Raw genomic sequence first — 19,398 nt, forward strand, 5'->3', positions numbered from 1 at the left:
TTGAAATGTTCACTCAAAAATACATTTCCCTTCCGGAAGAACTACTGATAGGAGTAATACTAATGTGAAATGATGGTCTGAATATTAAAACTTACATTTCCTGAATAACTGCCAAATGCAACACCCACAGCTATGAAAAAACCCCTTCAAATATTATTTTTACTCATTTAATGGGCTGTGGCTTAAGAGCATTTTGTTATCATTTTGTTTGTTATATTTGAAGTTCAGCTTGCTGAAAAGCTTCCTCTCTGAGGACTTAAATACTGTTTAATTATAGAAACAGTTTTAGTATCATCTGTTAAACACACAGTCAGATGCACTTGAATGTACAGAGAATGCTAACTCAGGAACTACTGAAAAATATTCAATTTTGCATATAATCCTTCTTACATAAACAAAAACCACCTCTATAAACACACAAAACACATTCTTAAAATAAATTCAAATTATTTAAGTTGTAGGAGTCAACAGGTACAGCTGTTAAGAGTGCCACATACAAAAATAATTCTTCATCAGAAGTGCTTCCATTGCAGACAATATTCCTTGAAGTAAATCAGGTTTTATAAGAGAGAAGAAAATCAAAGAAAAAAGATCTTTTCCCTTCTTAGAACAGTAATTTTAAATTATTTCTTTCTACTCTTAACAAATGACCTGAGGCAGTATCAAAATTGTGGCATGCTTTTCAGGTTTTATTCCTCCTGTGATAAATAGTGACTCAGACACAGAGATTTCACATGCAAGAGTGCACTCAATCAGAAGATCGGAAAGTACATAAAGGAATTTCCCACTACTGCAAATGCCTTTTAAAAAGAGATTAGAGAATGCTGAAAGGTTCCTTAAATGTTAATATTCACCATTAATGTCAACAAAGACCACAGAAATCACCACCCCAGTCCAGGGTAGCGATCCATGTAATTCGAAGTCCAGTATCTGACACTGCTCAGTACCTGACAGTGTAGAGGAGCTAGAGGAAACCTAGTGATGGACCTTTTCTCCTGAAACAGTAAGTTCTTAGGCACCACCAACGTATGCCTCCAAAGACATCACTTCTTGGTTTTTAGACAGAATTCAGTATAAATAGGTATTACACAGATATCCATTCAGGTATCTTCTTTTAAAATGTCAAAACTAGTGCCCTTCACAATACTTTGCGAAACTCATTTGTACAGGTGCCTTCACTATGTGAAAATTTATTCTGTACTTTGAAAATTTCAATTAATCTTTTCTGTTGCCTTTGGAATTTTCTATACATTACTCATACCTTGGTTTAGAATACCTATATGGAGATGCTGCTTACCTACAGCAGGTCTGTCAGAGAAGTTACCTACATAACAATACTCGAATATGACTGACAGTAGGGGACAACAAAAGGATGGCTAAAGAAAACATGGGCCCACTGCCTGATGGAAAAAGGGACCTAGTGACAAAGGACATGAAAAAAGCCAAGGTACGTGATGCCTTTTTTGCCTCAGTTTTCACTGGTTAGTTTTACACTCAGGCCTCCCAAGTCTCGGAGCCTCCTGTGGGACTGGAAAAAAACCTGCTGTAAAGGAAGACAGCTGGGAAGCTCTTGAGCCCAACTGGCCATACAGGAGTCAACAGGACCAGGTCAGGTATACCTCAGGGTGCTGAGGGAGATGGCTGATGTTACTATCACTGAAACATTGAGGTGATCAGGGCAGGTTCCTGATGACTGGAAAAATGCAGATGTCATACCCATCTTCAAGGAGGGCAAGAAGAGGATTTCAGGTAGCTACAAGCCTCACCTCTGTCCCTGGGAAAGTTACAGAACAAATCTAGAAGCCATTGCCAGCCACATGATGGACAAAGCAATTGTTAATATCCCATATGGATTTACCAAGGGTGACTCTGGTGCTGTGGACAAGGAAGGGGAAGGCAGCAAATGTTGTACACTCTGACTTGAGGATGCCTTTGACTCAGTCTCCTCTTGTGTCCTTGAAGAAAAACTGGAGAGATAGGGACTGGGCAAGCAGATTTGAGGGAAACTGGCTGTACTGCAGGGCTTGCAGGGTTCTGACCAGAAGTACAAAGTCCAAGTAGCAGCCAGTTACTAGCAGCTTCCCTCAGGGATCCACACTGGGGCCAACATTATTTATTGTCTTAATTAACGACCTGGATGATGGGACAGAGTGCACTCTCAGCAAGTTCGTGAATAACATCAAATTGGAGGGAGTGGTCAACACTTTGGAGAGCGGGGCCGCATTCAGGTATTCCTTGATGAGCTGGAGAAATGGGCTGACAGGAACCTTACGGAGTTCAACAAAAGCAACTGTGGAGTTTTCCTCCTGGGTTGGAATAACCCTGTGCAATGGTATAGACTAGCTAGAAAACAGATTTGCAGACAAGGAGCTGGAGAATCCTTCGAATGTTAATCAGCAGTTTGCCCTTGCAGAAAAGGTCACTCACATACAGGGCTGCATTATCAAGCGTGTAGTCACCAGGCCAAGAGAAGTGATTTCTCAGCACTTCTGAGCCTGAACCTGAATCATTGTGACCACTTTCGGGTTCCTCACTTCGAGAAAAGCATTGATATACACTGGAGCAAGTCTAGCTGGGGGTAATGACGGTCCAGTACTGTACCAGGTTGCCCAGGGCTAGAATCTCCATCCTCAGAGATACAGCCTGGGCACATAGCCCTAAGTAACCTGTTCTTGTTGGACATGCTTTAAACCCAGGGTTGAACTAGATGACTGCTCGAGGTCCCATCAAACCTAAGCTACTTTATTCTGTGAATAAGTCTTGTTCCTGAAGTTCATAATCGCTGGAGGGATTTCTGTTCCTGTACCTGTTCACTAGGCAGGTACAAACATCCATCCATGTCCTGTAAATGAAAGGACTGGTTCTTAACTCTTTTAATTATGTTTATTAGTTGTTTGATAACATACAGTCAGATTCAACATCTACAACTTGAAAACATACTCTTATAGAAGGACTACTTCAATTCTCTCTTTTCCTTTATTTCTCTCTTTTCTTCTTATTTTTGCTTTTCCCCTCATCCCTTTTAATCTCCTTTCCTCTACTTTCTCTCCTTTTCCAGAGACTTTTGCCTCAGCCCTTTGCTCATTATACTATGAGAGTATCAGGAAAACCCTTTCAAGTGGCATGATTAACTTCTACTAGAAACTTGAGATGTCTGTTTGCAAAGAAGGGCCATAGACACAAATACATGCTGACTCTCAACTGAATTTATGCCCACTTCATGTCTAGGAAGTTAATTTCAGTCATGGGGGTTAGAAAATAAAATTTTCAAACAAAACAGAAAACTCTGAAACCTGAAAGATTAAATTCTAGAGTTTGAACATTCTATATCGACAACATGTGCATCCCAAAGGTGTACTATAATAGCAGGCTCTACAACATTTACATACTCATTTCGAAGAGCACGTTAAATTTCAACATTTGCAGTGAAAAAGAAAACAGCAGACAGGATGGGAACACTCTACATTGTATGAAGTGATGAGATTGATTTTACACAGAGAAAAAAAACAACTTGAAGAAACAATAATCTTGAAAAAAATAAACCAGAGATGTAGAAACTACTGGCAGAGAAGAAAGAATCAAGGGCAAGTACTTCTCATAAGAGAAACATGCTACTTAAAGTTTAAAAGGGTGAATATTAAATGCAGATTAAAATAAAACATTTTAACATTAATAAATATATGCACAAAATACAGAAAAAATGGTTCTAAAATGTATGAACAAACGGGTAGAAAGTGAAATGTTACTTCTGCAAAAATATCTGCTGTTGTCAATGGAAGTTCTGCAGGATTAAACTTGCAGAAATAACCTGCTATTTTGCTGAGAATGACTCACTACACTTACTAACTGTGGTGCCGTATTTTTCTTCATTTAACTTCTTCATAAAAACACTAACCTGACAAATTCACAATCATGTACTTTTTTTGGGACTAAAAATATCAGTTACAAAAGCAGCTGCAGATAAAACAGAACATGTAAACAGTGTTTGTAATTCAAGTTACTAAGCTACTTCAGTGCTCTGCATTCTGACAGGCTGTCTAGACACTGCCATACCATGCTTAAGGTGCCAGGCCTTATTCTGAAAAAATTAAACATTCTCAAGAGCATTTCTTAAAATTAGGTAACTCCCTGGAATAGGACCACCCTTGATAGTTGGGATCCCCTGCCTGAGGGAGCCCAGGTCTCAAAGGAACCATCTACTGCATCCAACCCTTTCACTATACGTGAGCAGACACCCCAGTGCCTGAGGCCTCTCAATACCAGCAAAAGCATTAGAGTGCGTTACCCAATACTCATGTATCTAACTGTTGGTATTTCACAGGAATGCAGGAAGAAAGTGAAAACAAAAAACCCAAGACAAAACTTGAAGTTGTGCATCTTGAGGGGAAAAGAAAGGTTCCTCCTGTCCATGGATATCTCATCAGAATCACTGCAACTTTGGGTCTATTAACATACGAGACCAATCAACAAACCAACCACTTTACAATCCCCTCATGAATACAGAAGGCAGACACTTACCTCTCCTAAAAAAAAGCTTTAGTTTTTAATGCCAAGACTATTCAACAATTTATTCTGTAAACTTCCCAGGTCCATTGTAAACCAGTTACAAGTTCCTTTCCCTTCCCACTGGTGAGCTAATCCAGATCTTTCTTCTTCTGCTGGCTAGAATCTTTCTTCCAATTTCAAGTTTAATTTATTCATCATTTATAAGATGCTAATATACGTAAACATTATTCTTTAGCTTGTTCAGATCAGTTTATCCTATCTCCCCTCAACCTTTATTGTGCAAAGCTGACTTATGGTACCTGACCATTTCTAGTCTACCAGCCTGCTGCTGCTGTATGCAACATAAAACTTCTTCAGTTAGGCATTCACAATATACTGCTCTCAGGCAAGCAATTACTGCAGACCATCAAAGAATTATTCAGCTTGTAGCACTATGAAGATTTTTTTTTTTTTTAAACCAAGGCCCCTGTCCTTTATTTAATATATGATTAGCATGCTGCTGTGCATGTGAAGGCCAAAGTACGGAGATACAGATGAAACCAATGGAGTGGTACAGGAATGGCTGCCAAACCCTGTGCCAGAAATGAGGGGACAACTATTTATCCTTAACTGATAAGTTATTAATGTCAGCTAGGTGTTACAGAGTTAGCTACCCATGCTTACCCACTGATAGTTGCTGCTCTGCATCAGATGTCTGCAGCAAGTAATTGATGGTGACAGCTTACCAGGTAGCTTTGCTTTCATACCTGATCATATTAACCAAACAATAGTTTGAATTCAGCAAGAGAGAGGAGCTTGCACCTTTCTAAGAGGCAGGGGCTCCCAGTGAATCCCATACTCTGCTAAAGCTCACACAGAAACTGGAGCTAGGCAGGACACATATGAAGGCACAAGGAAACGTTGAAGGGATTTAGATGGTGAAGTATTTTGTTGAGGAGGTACAGTTCAACAACTGTATTGACATATTTAATGTCCCAAGCTAATCTAAGATTGGGTGCTTGATTTCTGCTGCTTCATCTAGATTAACCTAAAACATTTTATTTGACCTCTGCAGTTACCATGATTCACTGGTGAGTCATCATTTACTGTTCCTCTAACTCAAGTCAGTTGAGAAATCATGTTTGTCCACAAAAAAAAGACAAGATTCAGCTACAGGTTAGTTCTAGACACCTGACCTGTCTCCCAGAAGAGTTAGGAGTTAGTTTTGGAAGGAAAGGCAGTTTTGCAGTTAAGAAACAGGCTGGATGGATTCATTTTCTGTTTTATTGATAAACACACTATGTAATCCAGAAATAATTTCTTACCTTGGGTAGTAGCTCTCCAGATATGTAATTGTAAAGCTAAAGCCAGTACCATTTGTAAACTGCTCAGAGTAGGGATTAAGTAAGCAAACAGAAAATAAATCATCACAGGCATCGTAACATACTGGTCAAAATATTAACTGCACTGCTTTGATGTCACCATCTCCGAAAGTAACAAATTAGTACATTAATTTACATGCTACTCTCCTTGTATGCCAAAAGCAAAACAATAAGCTCTTGCACACAAACAGTAAAACCAAATATATATCACACTTATTGACACATGTCATTTCTTGGTTTAAATGTTCAAATCCTGGGACAGTCAAGCAGATATTGGAGAAACAGCAGCTGTATAAGACCAGAAAACAAATAGCTAGAAAGATGAGTGAGTGAAAGAATGCAACCTATATCATTTAGCTCAAGCAATTAACATCACATCATGCTAAGCTGGATTGGTAGCTAGTACACCAGTGTGACTCAAAGGGTACAATCTAGTAATGTATCTTAATCAAAGGAAAGCAGTATTTTATCAGATCAGAGCAGGAAACACATATTGGCATTATTTTATAATGGTAAGACTATTTTGAAATAAACATTTCCTTTAACATGAAGCTGTGGTACTAATGTCAGCCCTTGAGCAAAAAGACTACTACATGCCTGTGTATCTCAAAATTTCCCATTTCTACTACATATTTTGTTGCTGGACAGGGAACCAACCACATTGCAGTATTACTTTGTGCACATACGAAGCAAGTTCCCTGTGCAATTTCCCTTTAAACAGTTTTTAATTCTCACTGCTTCATTTAAAGAGATTCTACTCTGTGATGAAGCTGAATAATTAAAAAATAATTAAAAAACAAGAAAGCAAAAAATCCAGAATAACACCAGGAAGTTCTCTCAAAGACTTTCTGAATGTGGTGTTAGAAGATAAATGTCCCATGAAACTGAGGAGTTGAAAGCCCCAGACTGAGCCCTTCAACTCCCTGGCATATAAGGGGAATCAAGCCATGTCTGCACTGCTTGTTCAGCACCAGGAAAATCAGCATATAGTGCCAACTAAAAGCTCCAGGCAGGCACAAAATTAGCTCATAAGGCTCTACTTCATTCTGCTATAGCAAAACCATTTCCCATAAGACAAGGTACATTTAATAAAGTTTACCTTTGTCATTGGATTGGCATTTACTTTAGGCTTTCTGATGAGACTGACACATTAGTCAAGATCACATCTTTGCACACCTCCAACACTGCAATGTCAGCAAATGCTTGTGCTGTGAACACAGCCCTAACGTTTCCAAAGAGACATTCCACCCTCTGCACGGGTTGGACCTGCCAAAAATAGCATCACCATGCCTACTCGCTGGTTCTTTAAAATTAGGCCATTAAATGAGGTCATTTGAAAGATAAATAGTCCTTTGCAGTCATGAACGATCGGTATGAGTTTTTGGGGAAAATCCCAGGTAACTCTCAACCACAGCCTCTTAACAGCAAATGACAGAATTTTCCATCTATCTCCGATCTCCAAAACCTTCTTAACAAACACACAATTTAACTCTTATATCAATGTTCTTTACCCAGAAACAAAGTTATTCCAGGTAACAACGGGTAACCTCACAATTTGACATCCCATTCTTTCCCTGTTCCCTAACCACCCATTCTTAACAATATCATTTTAGGGGAATCAGATTTGTGTTTTAAAAGCTTTTTATCTTTAATGTATTTACCTTAACATGTGTATTATCACCATTATTATTATTATCCTTGCTCAAAACACAATAAACAGCTTATGAAAGCACACATCCTCATTAATCTCTCAAACTCGAAGGGCATTTCTGTAAAGCCTCATCATTAAGATACTAAAACAGTGCTGGGAATGTACTTGGGCTGTTGAGACGTCTGTTTTTACACAGCATCTCAGTATGCCTCAGTTCTGAGGTTTTCTTGTGCTGTGTCAGAGCTGATAAGAAGCAGCAGTTTTAAAGCACGTACTGATCATACAGCTCTTTGCTACAAAGTAAATTCAAATTATTTATAAATGCAAATGGCATATAAACAAAGTTTTTCACTCAGGGATTTTAGTTGGTCAACAATTAGTAGTCAAGTAAACCTCTGGGTAAAGTCCCTTCTGTAAAAGTCAGTAATGCATAACTTCAGGGGAGAGGTGAGAGGGTTGTTTCTAATTACTCTCTTTGAACAGACTAATTGTAAAAGGATTAAAAATAGATGCTTTCACATCCCATAAAACAGTAGGCAGCAAATCAAGACCAGCATACAAACAAGGGTTTTTTTAAGCACTTGAAAAAACCTACCCCTCCCACAAGACCAACTCACGTAATCACTCTTGAAAACAATGTGCAAGGGTAAACTTTCACAGTCAAGCCATCCTGCTAATGCCCGTAACTGCTCAGAGGATCCAAGAAGCTACAGATATGTAAGTACAGAAAATAATTAACTTCAAAAAAAATTTTTTTTCACTGAACAACAGCAAACAATTCCAGAAAGATTATTTCTTTTTTGCATTATACTGAATATTTTCATGTGTTAGAAGGATAAATGATCTTTGGATGGGAGAGACAAAGCTTGTGGAAGAAATTATGTGATATTTTATGTTCACATATGAATATGCTGCAGGTTAATTTTTATTTAAAGGATCTGCTGACCCACAGCATCAACAAGTTATTTCAAGTCCTTTCTTACAATACAGCCTTTCGACAGCCACAGGAAAACATTGGATACTGCATTAGCTTAGACAATTTTTTAACAGCAGTAATTTAAATTACACTAATGTAGAAATAACAACTGTACAAGTAGTAAGGGAAGCACTGCAGTTCTTAAGTCATTCACTGAACCTCACAGAATACTTTAATAGTAGGACAGCACCTTAAAACAAATCCATACTCTGGTTGTGGATGCACAGCTTGTTCACATACGCTTCTTGTCTACAAAACAGCCTTTATTATTAGCTCAAGAACTCCTCAGTCACTCCTCTCACATCTAAATATTGCAACAGAGTATTTTAAGAATTCAAAGTTTTATGAGCTAATTCCTCTTTACCTTCTGACACGTATTTCTTTCAAAGTTTTTAGAAAGAATTCTTTTTCTGAATCACAATCACCAAACATCTTTCTCCTTATTACTGATCTTCATGCCACAAGGCTAAAGAAGTATTACAAGTGATACAATTTGTAGACAGCTTCCCAATTAAAAAGGATCCATTTTTCCTATCATACTGGTAAAACAAGATAGACTGTTCAACGGATAGTAACTCAGCTACCATTTATCTTAAAAAAAGAGACGGTGTGCATGTGTTTGAGCACAGAATGAAAGAGGTCTGTGTAATATTTTCATGGCTTCTCCTGAAAAGACAAGGGAACTGAAAACTTAAAAAACTGGCAAATAGTCTTTAAGAGCTCAAATCATCCCCTTCTGTTCAAAAGATTGAGGAGTATGTATAGATGTAATGAATAATAAATTTAAACTGGAGTTCTGAAGTTGAAATCCCTAAAATTAAAGACTGCACCTGTACAGGTTCCATATCATTCAGAAAAAAAAAAATCATATAAAAGGTGTGCATGTGTTCTAGTACTAAAATACAAATTGTTATTTTTCTTCTGCTTGCAGGAATGTAATTGTCAGTGGCTCAGGTTTTATTTTGTTTATTTGCTATATTTTAGGCTCTCTCCTTTTTACATTTAGTATACTTAGGCAAGTAAACTGAAGTGAGGGTAATCATCTCAGCATCAGCATGGCTCTTCACATCAACATGCATCTTTGGCAGAGATGACTTATCTTAGATAGTTCTCACACTTTTCACAGGATGGATCACATTTGGAAAGAGATCCAGCAGATAAGGGCGAGACATGTACACTTCAAATGACTTCCACTTTTTCTTTAACTAATTAAGCAGCACTTCAACTTCTTTATTTCCATTTCACTTACTGTAGCTTCTGTTATTTTTGAGTGCCAAATGTAACTGTCATACAACTTTGCAAAATCTATAGATTAAAAAAATAGATAAAAGCAGGACCATAAAGATCCCACAGGGTGCGCATCTGCAAATTCTGTTAAGCATTTAAAGAATATTATAATTCTTCATAGCCATCATTAAGACAATTTCATTTATGAATTGCATACATGTGATTCTCTGATGTGTGGCTTACAAATTTGGCTTTAGTACTCCAACAAATTTGAGTTTATACTGAGGATGAATAAAAGCACTAGCCTGGAATCTATCTCACCAAAATTAGCTGTGGGTTGCGACCTTCAGTCTTCAGGACATTAGGCCTACTCATTATCATTTAGGACACAAAACTCAACAGCTTTTGAAAAAAAGGTAATTAACATAATGCACTAGAAGTGTATGAGTGTTAAAAGTATTAGAAACAGGAAGCTTTAGGACACTCCTGTCTCTTGCCTCAGCTTTTATTAAAACACGTGTAGTTCCCAACATGCCAATACATACACCTAGATATATGTACCCTAGGTATACGTTTTTTCTATATTAACAAAGCATTCTACTATGCAGCTTAGCACGTGCACTTTTTAACATACATAACTTAGTTGAATCAAGCCTTTTTCTCAGAGAAGACACTACAATGAAGATCACTTGTATGGTACATTAGAAATTCAAACAGTAAATATGACTGGTCAACAGAAAACAATTAATTTTAGAGATCAAGGAAAAAATTAAACAAACATAACCACAGCACTGTATATTTCCCATCTTCTACTGGTTTTAAACTCTGTAGGACTTACACAGCTATAGAAGGCTGTAAGCTCAGTAAATGCTCAGGTCAGACACTGCAGGGAAAGAGAAGTCTCTTTCCCAACGATTCCTTCTAAATCATTTATACTCTTTATGCATACATAGCATTATTCCCCAATACTGTTTGTTAAGGAAATATTGTCCATCTCAAAGTGACTAAACCATACTATGTATAGAATCAGAAGAGATCTTTCTAATGATCTGCTGTGCCTTTCTAAGAATTTAATTAGCACCCCTCTTAAATTAGCTCCTAGACAGATGGACTGGGGATTCATCTCCAAAGAATGAATATTATGAAGAGAGACAGACAAATCATACATTAGATTACAATACACAGTTAAAGCCTTCTACGTGTTCCCTGTTCTGCTGAAAAGACAGATGGTGCTCCTTCAGCAAAAGCAGGAGATGGGAACAAGAAGAAAACTCATTTAGCATACAGAGAGCACTTTGTATCACTGCTTGCACATAATTCAAACCCATGTAATCTAGGGTTGCAAGAATGCAATTGCTGGCTCATAGCTTAAATCTATGCTTGTTAATAGTTAAATGTATGTAACATTACAATACTACATATAAAGCTCATCATACATGAACATCTCTACGAATCAGGGCTTTGGATTACGTAGTACTTCCAGACTGGAGCCACCATTCTGTTCACCAAACACCTTTTACAGTACGGACTCTACTCCGAGCTGGGCTCTTGCGTAATCCAGTATAAATGTAAAACAAATAATAATGCCAGTCAAACATTTTCACAGCAAACCCATCTCCTAAAAAAATTTATTTTCCTTCTTTGATGAGATTACAAAATAGGCTCAGAAAGGCACCTGCATAGATTTCAGACATGCTAGATTTTGTAAGCAGCTTAACATGGTACTGTGATTTTTCCCCCGAGTGGATACTATTGCTATCAAACATCAAGAAAGCACACAGAATAGACTAAAAGCTGGCTAGTTACCAAATCTCATACAGTAATTGACTAAAACTTTTTTTTTTTCCATTGGTGGTGAGAAATCAAATACAATGCTAAGACTTGAAAATGGCAAGTGAGAGAACAATAAAGAACAACCTGCACTAGTTGCAAGCCTGGGCATAATATTAAAATTAATTTTAAACTCTCCCAGGCATAAGGTCCTCCCAGGTAGAAGCAGAGAGCAATGGCCATGCTCCTAGACTGGATATCCTAGGACACAGTGAATATGAGAAGGACTCTGAGATCACAGTGAACTAACTTCACAAGCTCCCAGTGCAACGCTACACAACTCTATCTCGGATACCTAATCAACTGAGCAGAAAAAGCAGGGACATAGTGGTGAGTATGCTTCCAGGTACACCGATACTGAGAGGCATCTGGAACCCCATCTCCTGTGTGGGACTAAGCTGGGGTTAGAACAGACATCACAGGACTATTTTGCCTTGTGGTGAGACATTTGAGAAGTTCAACATGAAATGCCAAAACCATGAGATTGTGTAAGGGGGAAAGGCTCAACAAAAACCACAACTGCAGATTAATTTTAGAGAAATTTAAATAAGAGACACACACATTTTTTAACAGGGAGGTTGACTGACCAAAAGCTACAGTACAAATGGCTAATTCGCTTTCTCTTCAGTTCTCCAAATCAAGACCAAACAGCATTTTAGAAAATATGCTTTGAAAGGTTCATGGAATCTATACACAAATAGCTAAAATAATAACATAACCTGAATTACAGAGGTGGTCACATTAAATGAGTAAGTGGTCTGTGTCACTAAGTATTGTGTGTCTACAGACTCAGAAAATGTAAAAAGCTGAACAACCTTCTTTAAAATACCAGTGTAAAGACAGGAATTTTAAACACCTTATGCCTTAAAATTTCACATGTACCTCTATGCCAAAAAATTGTTGCAATGTTTTCTAAAATTATAAAATTAGTAAGGTAAATTAATGTTTTATTTTTCTCAAGTATATACTTCAAAATAGTATCATTAATAAACTCAGAAAGCCACCAGGGAGGGGTATTTAATTCAACAACCTAGAAGAGCAAACATTTTGGTGGTGATTCTAGAGGGTAGCTTCAATGGTGCATCTGGATTCGGGACAGTAATTGCCCATGTTCTCATAAGGTATTCAGGCACACAGCTCATTAAAATCAGTAAGAATCAAGTCCAGCTAGTCTGAGGTTTGCAGCTGTAAGGAGGTAATATTCTCCATTTTTGCTCCAAGAACGCAAAACACACAAAAAGTGCACAAAATGGGCCTGCTGTTGTTTTTTCAGATACATTCTGTGGAGGCTGTCATATGTTCTGTATGTATAATAAGCTGATCACTAAGGATTGCTGCCAAGAAATAAACAGCAACCTGACACAAGGAATAAGATTTAAAAAAAAAAAAAAAAAAAAATCAAAAAAATCTTGTCTTACTTAATAGCCTAGACACCTTTTAGGAAGAAAGTATTTTTTTTTTTTTTTTTTAATGCAGCCCAGTTCAAGATTGACAAGAAAAGGTGAAATACCTGCTGAGGTGAATGGAGTTCATCCAACAACAATAACAGCTCAGACATACAAACAAGTTATCATAGCTCAGGTGATGCACATTAAGTTGTCAGATGGTAGCAACTTTATCATTTGTTTGGGCCCCAAATCAGATACAGTATCTCATTTTTTTTTTAAACAAATAGAATATATTCAGGTAATATAGCACCTAGACACCATGGTGACTGCTCAAAAATGCCCATACATACAAAGAGAATACTAATACTTATCTAGAGAATTATAAAATGTGCTCCCTACATTAACAGTCAAAATATTTTGAGGATAACAGAGGATCAAAAAGAACACTTTCCCCATCCAGGACTGACTCCCACAGCAGGCCAAGAGCCCACTGACATCCTCTGTCAAGGAGCACAGCTTAGCTGATGTGCACACTGCCCTAGAAGGCCCATGAGCTGTGGTGCTCCAGCTTTCTTCTCATCTGTTTGTGTCCAGTTTGTCCTGCCATAGAACCATTCCCCATGTATCCATGCTAGCACCATGGAGAGACACAAACTCTCTGTCAGCTAGGACTCCTTCTCAATATAGCCATGGTTTTATGTGAGGCTGAACATTCTATTTTGAGCAACAAATTCTAGATTAATTTATTACATTAAAGATGCAACTTCATAGCACAAAATTAGGTAACATGCATTTTATGAAATTCAACTCCTAATGTAAAAAAAAAATAATTCACTGAAATTACAGAATTTTTCCTAGCCCAGTTAAATGTGTTTGTATGATAGATATTCTCCATTTTACAAACATCTATAGAAAGACAAATGAATGGATGTGACAATTATGCACATTATTTATGAACCAAAACTATTACAACTTTACAGTGAAAATAAAATTATGCAATTAATATGTTGTAACTAGTTACTGCAATAGAACTGTTTATCATAAATATTAGATTATTCTTCCTTACATATGTTTAAGAAGTTATTTTACCTAAATTTCAAGGAAGACATGAATAGTAGATGCCATGCTGGGAGTGTGAACGAGTGATCTGAAGCATTTAAATAAGGGAGACAAAACAAAATACCTGACTCTTCTCCAGGTGCCTACACAAACCCACACCATCTTCTGCAAAAAGCAGTCTGATACACTTAAAAACAAGAGCCATCATATGCACTTCTATAGGGGAAAATACAAAACAGAAGGAAAGTATACCAGGGCCATCCTCAGGGCAGTAACTACTGTATTAATCAATTATCAAACACATTAACAGCAAGATACTGATGTGGAATGATGTGGAATTAACTAACATAAAATTACAGACATTCTTAAATCTGCACTACAGCTGGAGTTGCTATTTGCCAGTTTCATTCCCTTATTCAAACCACAAAACTCCCATTTCAGATTTGACTTTGAACCCTGAATGCAGTATTCCCACCTCCTGACACATGGTACATACTTCATGGGTAGCTAAGAATCAGAACACTGTACATGTCAGAAATCACTCACCTGTCTTTCCTACTGCCTGTTCAACACAGCAAATACAGTCTTAATACACTATCTGGGTGCTAAATTTCTTCTTAAACCTATGTAATACATACTCATTTATGTATTTTAATACATATCATCCACTATCTGCAGGTTTACTGATTACAGAGAAGCTTATGCACCCCTGCTAACCTAGCCAGAAGTCTGATCAGACTGGCTTATGTGTTGCAGGTACGTTAATTGTGAACAACCTGAAATAAGCAGGATTATCTCCTCAAAACATGAAAGAAGATACCAACCTTTTAATACTTTCACAAGTTAATAAAAGGATAATGAATACTTTCTAAAATGTGTATCTTAAAACCCTTAAAACTGAGACATATTTTCCAGAAAGATTTTTTTAAGGTACATCAAGCTACAGTCATTTGTAAATATTGTGTGTTGAAAGGCAGATGCTCAGAAATAACCTAGACATTTTAATTAAAGGCACTAGACAGACTTAAAACTTTTATCTCCAGATTGTATTCTGCATTAAAGCAGAAGCAATCTTGTTTTCACTGATGTTGTAATCCGTAAATGGTGTCTCTAAGAGGAGGAATATCAGATGCCCCACACTTTCTGACATTTATGTTTACACGATGCAACTGTCAGTAACACACCTAAGAAATACTTTGCACTGGAAGCAGTATCAACAGGATGGGGTCCTTTCCTTTTCTGAAATTCTGCTGGATCATTTTTTATATTTTTAAGTCCCCCAAATCACTGACACTCTGCAGCTCTTCCATGCTACTTCTGACTGTGCAGGTTAAACAATTTCTAAAATCTACTAAATTGTCAACATGTAAAATATTTCATCTGGGTTCTCTCTCTTTTGCAGCACCAATGAAGAGTGACTAAAGTGGTAGTCTTAAGAATTGATGTATGTAATATTTGAATTAGATTCCAAAAGCGAATTCTTAAAACTAATATTAAACAAGCTGAATTATTATAATGCCAATATAGTAAGAACGCTGAAAAAATTTAGTTTCTCTAAACAACTTAAACCATTACAATGCAAATTGTTAGGAACAAAAACTCCCTAAAAGTTAACTGAAACACATTTAAAAGATTTTGTCTGCTTGTCTGACCCTTGGGGACTTCATATGATCCTTTATCATGTGGTTTCTTCAGACTCCTTTTTCCCCTCAGATTGCTCTAAATAGTCTCCCACCTTCTGACCATCTATAAACTTCACTTTCCAAGTACATTACATCCCTGGTTTATTATTTTGCCTACCTGACTTTATTCAGGAGAAAAGGAATTGGGATCAAAACAGAAAAGCCAAAAAGAGCCATCTTTTTGTTTGTTTTTGAAAGGATGCTTGAAAAATAATTCACCATAATGAAGTTTCATTTCAGTTTTCTACAATCTTGCTTTTTGCAACAGAGGTTGGCCGTTGTTATGCAGAAGCAGTTTATCTACATTCATTACATAATGTTCCCTTTTGTGTTTTTTTCCCATGTTAGGTCCACTGAGCTTCCTGCAACAACAGTGGTTGCAGAAATGGACACTTTCACAGCTTCTCAGACAAACAGTTCCACCTGCGACTTATATGAGCATAAAGATACAGCACGGATACTACTGTCTGTCTTCTACAGCTCCATCTTAATTCTTGGGGTGCTTGGAAACACCATTGCCCTCACCGTCATTTTTAAAAACAGAAAGAAGATCAACTCCACTACCCTTTATTCAACAAATCTCGTCTTCTCTGATCTCCTGTTCTGTATTGCCTTGCCTACAAGGATAGCCTACTACGCCCTGGGATTTCACTGGCCATTTGGAGAAGCATTGTGTCGAATAACCGCTCTCTTGTTCTATATCAACACCTACGCAGGTGTAAACTTCATGACATGTTTGAGCATTGACAGGTTTTTCGCTGTTGTCCATCCCTTCCGATACAAGATCAGAAGGATTAAATATGCTAAGGGCATTTGTGTCTTTATCTGGTTTCTTGTATTTAGTCAAACTTTCCCATTACTTATACAACCCATGTCACAGGAAGAAAAAGAAAGGACTACGTGTATGGAATACCCAAACTTTGAGAAAATAGCACATCTACCGCTTATACTTCTTGCTGCCTGTTTAGTAGGGTACCTTATTCCCCTGGGGATTATACTATTTTGTTACTCTCAAATTAGTTGCAAACTTTTTCAAACAGCCAAGGAAAATCCACTGACTGAAAAATCAGGGATAAACAAAAAAGCCATCAACACAATCATATTTGTAATTATAGTGTTCATCATCTGCTTTACCCCGTATCACGTTGCAATCATACAACATATGATTAAGAAGCTTCAGAATGAACCCTCATGCATGGAAAAGAAAATTTTCCAGAAGTCACTCCATTATACTGTGTTTCTGATGAATTTTAACTGCTGCCTAGATCCTTTCATCTATTTCTTTGCATGCAAAGGATACAAGAGAACTGTAATGAAAATACTGAGACGACAAGTGAGTGTATCCATTTCAAGTGCTGTCAGGTCACATCATGAAGAAAGCTCACGTGATGTGGGAGAAACACAAATGATGGTACTTGCAAAATCTTCGAATGGAAAACTACCTGAAAAATAAAGTCTGTAGTACACCACAGTGGAGCAAGCTTAAAAATCCAGGGTCCACAGTAAGAGCTCAGTGCTCCCTGTGCAGTAGTTTAAGTAAGGTTCTGTTTTTCTGGATGTCAGGAAATCAAGGAGTGATGTTGGACTGAAAAAGAATTGTCACAGGACAGCAGGAAAACTCAGCATTATAATTTCCTAGCTGTATCATTTTGACTGATCTCATTTTTCCAGGAAATATGCACCATTGTGAATGTTCAAATTCCATAGTGCACATACGTATGCCTGGATGTTATTAACTCAAGCAAAGTCTCAATTCATGGTTTGGGTGTCTGAGAAAGGATTAAACACAAATAGCTTACAATTCAGACTGACTACAACCAGAATATCTGAAAATTGTAAGACCTCTAGCTGAGCTCCAACTACTGCAATGGTTTTGTTAGCCAAGCCACACAAGCAAAAGAAATCAAACTTTGAGATAAAATGGACAATTTCTGTGCATGTTTGACTATCACAAGTGCTTAGTTTATAGCCCTTTGGAGGTGAAACTGCATTTTACAGTATCTGGAGCACGAATGTCTTATTGGACAATTCACACAGATAACATTGTCAAATGTAACAGATGAAAAGTTAATGAACTGTTTGGTTCTTCCCAACACCAAATATCTCCCATATGTTAAATCACTCATCTTTGCAAGGTGTATTATCTCTTCGCTCCTTTTCCTAAAGGAGAACCTTCCTTTCCAGTGTGTATTGTAAAGAGTCTCTACTCTAGTTGTAAATAAATTATTTATAAACACGAAAAATAAGTTGAAGCAAGAGACTGTAATATGAAAACTGCACCATTTCAGTTAAAAGAGCAGTGATACAGGGTTATTCAGAACTTCTGAAGTCAGACATGGACACATGACAAACGTTTTAGAAACAGGAATATTCAGTTATAGCCACCAAGTAAATCAATGGGTTCATTCTGATGGTGTGAGATGGCCACCCCTTTTTAAGCACTGTTTACCTGAGAGATCAATAAATGAGGACAGCAGGATTGGCTAGGAAAGAACAAGCTTTCCCATCACGCCTTGATACAGCATATCTGGGTTTGGGCCCACTGAAATTGGGCCAGCGAGGAGACCAAATGACTTAAACACATCCTGCTGGAATCGGCTCAATACCAGTTGAGTATCCAGGATGCAAGCCCTGGGTTCCTGCTGTCATGCCCTTCCGTCATGTGTCAGTTTCCTTCCCTACTGCATTCCTGGCCCTCCCGTCTTGTCTTTTGTCTTCTGTCTTATTAATATGCCTTCACCTGCCAACACAACTTGGTAATTGCACCATGATGTTGTGATGGAAGAGGCAAATTAAAGACTGCCTGATAATTACTGGTAAAAGTTATGCCAGATGTCAGAATAAATGTTATTTATTGCAGCTGTCTCTCTCTGGTATTGACATTGTACTGGAAGTCAAGCAAACACAGTTACATTTGTCATCTTTGCAATTCCTTCCTTCCTCACGTGTTGACCTCTGCCTACCTGCAAACATGGAAGGGTCACATCTGAACAGCAGTACGGAAACATTAAATTAACGATTACTTTGTTATGGGAAATAAAATCCAAAAGACCCTATATTTCATACCACTTAAGATTGTCAAACTTGAGTTTCTAATTACAAAAGACACTATGGAACTACAGGAAAACAGAGTAAGAAAAATAATTTTTAACAGAAGTTCTACATAATTCTGTATGCTATAGCAGTTCTATTCTTGTCAGCTTTTTTAATAAAGTATTTTAAAATATTATTTAAGAATTTGTCCCTATTGGAATAAGCAAATGATAACCTGATAAAACCACACACAGACCACTCATGAATACCTAGAAGCTGTAGAAATAAGATATATGTATTATTAACATCACACCAATACAAACTCATTTTATTCTAATGCCTGTTTATTTTCATATGCATTTCATCTAACTGTGATTATAAAACCTTAAAGAAGTCTTTTTTATATTTGTTTGTAAAATATAACTCAAATATATATTACAGCACCGCATAAGGCAGATATCTGTTCTCTTCTAAGTGGAAACAAAACGAAGATCTGTACTGAAAAATCTTTCTCTATCCCTGTTTTCTCATGTTAGCAATTCTGTTATTTTCAAATTTAGAATTTGCTTTTAAATCACATCAACATTCTCAAACAACTAACTTCATATGAAAATACTGCTTTTGCTCTAATAAGCCTCAGAGTGTTGGTCCAGTTAGATACAGGTTTGAGAAAAGCTATTTTTTT

General features: G+C 37.2%; 2 protein-coding genes across 4 annotated transcripts in view; one reads left to right on the forward strand and one right to left on the reverse strand.

Moving 5' to 3' along the window:
* Window positions 1-19,398, reverse strand: part of UBAC2 (UBA domain containing 2) — a 104,452-nt gene that overhangs the window by 40,381 nt on the left and 44,673 nt on the right. The window lies entirely within an intron of this gene.
* On the forward strand, window positions 8,163-18,908 carry LOC141939505 (G-protein coupled receptor 183-like). Of its 3 annotated transcripts, none has more exons than XM_074859366.1 (3): window positions 8,188-8,235; window positions 14,677-14,754; window positions 16,029-18,908. In XM_074859366.1, the coding sequence occupies exons 2-3, from the start codon at window positions 14,744-14,746 to the stop codon at window positions 17,131-17,133; spliced, it is 1,116 nt and encodes a 371-aa protein (XP_074715467.1). In that variant the 5' UTR covers window positions 8,188-8,235; window positions 14,677-14,743; the 3' UTR covers window positions 17,134-18,908. The 3 variants fall into 3 exon arrangements, with proteins under 3 accessions (XP_074715465.1, XP_074715467.1, XP_074715468.1); XM_074859367.1 differs by lacking the exon at window positions 8,188-8,235 and adding an exon at window positions 11,863-11,881; XM_074859364.1 differs by lacking the exon at window positions 14,677-14,754 and having other exon boundaries at window positions 8,163-8,235.

The sequence above is a fragment of the Strix uralensis genome, chromosome 2, assembly GCF_047716275.1.
Source record: "Strix uralensis isolate ZFMK-TIS-50842 chromosome 2, bStrUra1, whole genome shotgun sequence".
NCBI lineage: Eukaryota > Metazoa > Chordata > Aves > Strigiformes > Strigidae > Strix > Strix uralensis.

Bases quoted from the DNA above. Each gene is read 5' to 3' on its own strand.
- LOC141939505 (XM_074859364.1), top strand. From the start codon at position 8,195: ATGCCCGTAACTGCTCAGAGGATCCAAGAAGCTACAGATAT. The intron at 8,236-16,028 runs GTAAGTACAGAA...TTCCCATGTTAG, and splicing joins ATCCAAGAAGCTACAGATAT to GTCCACTGAGCTTCCTGCAA.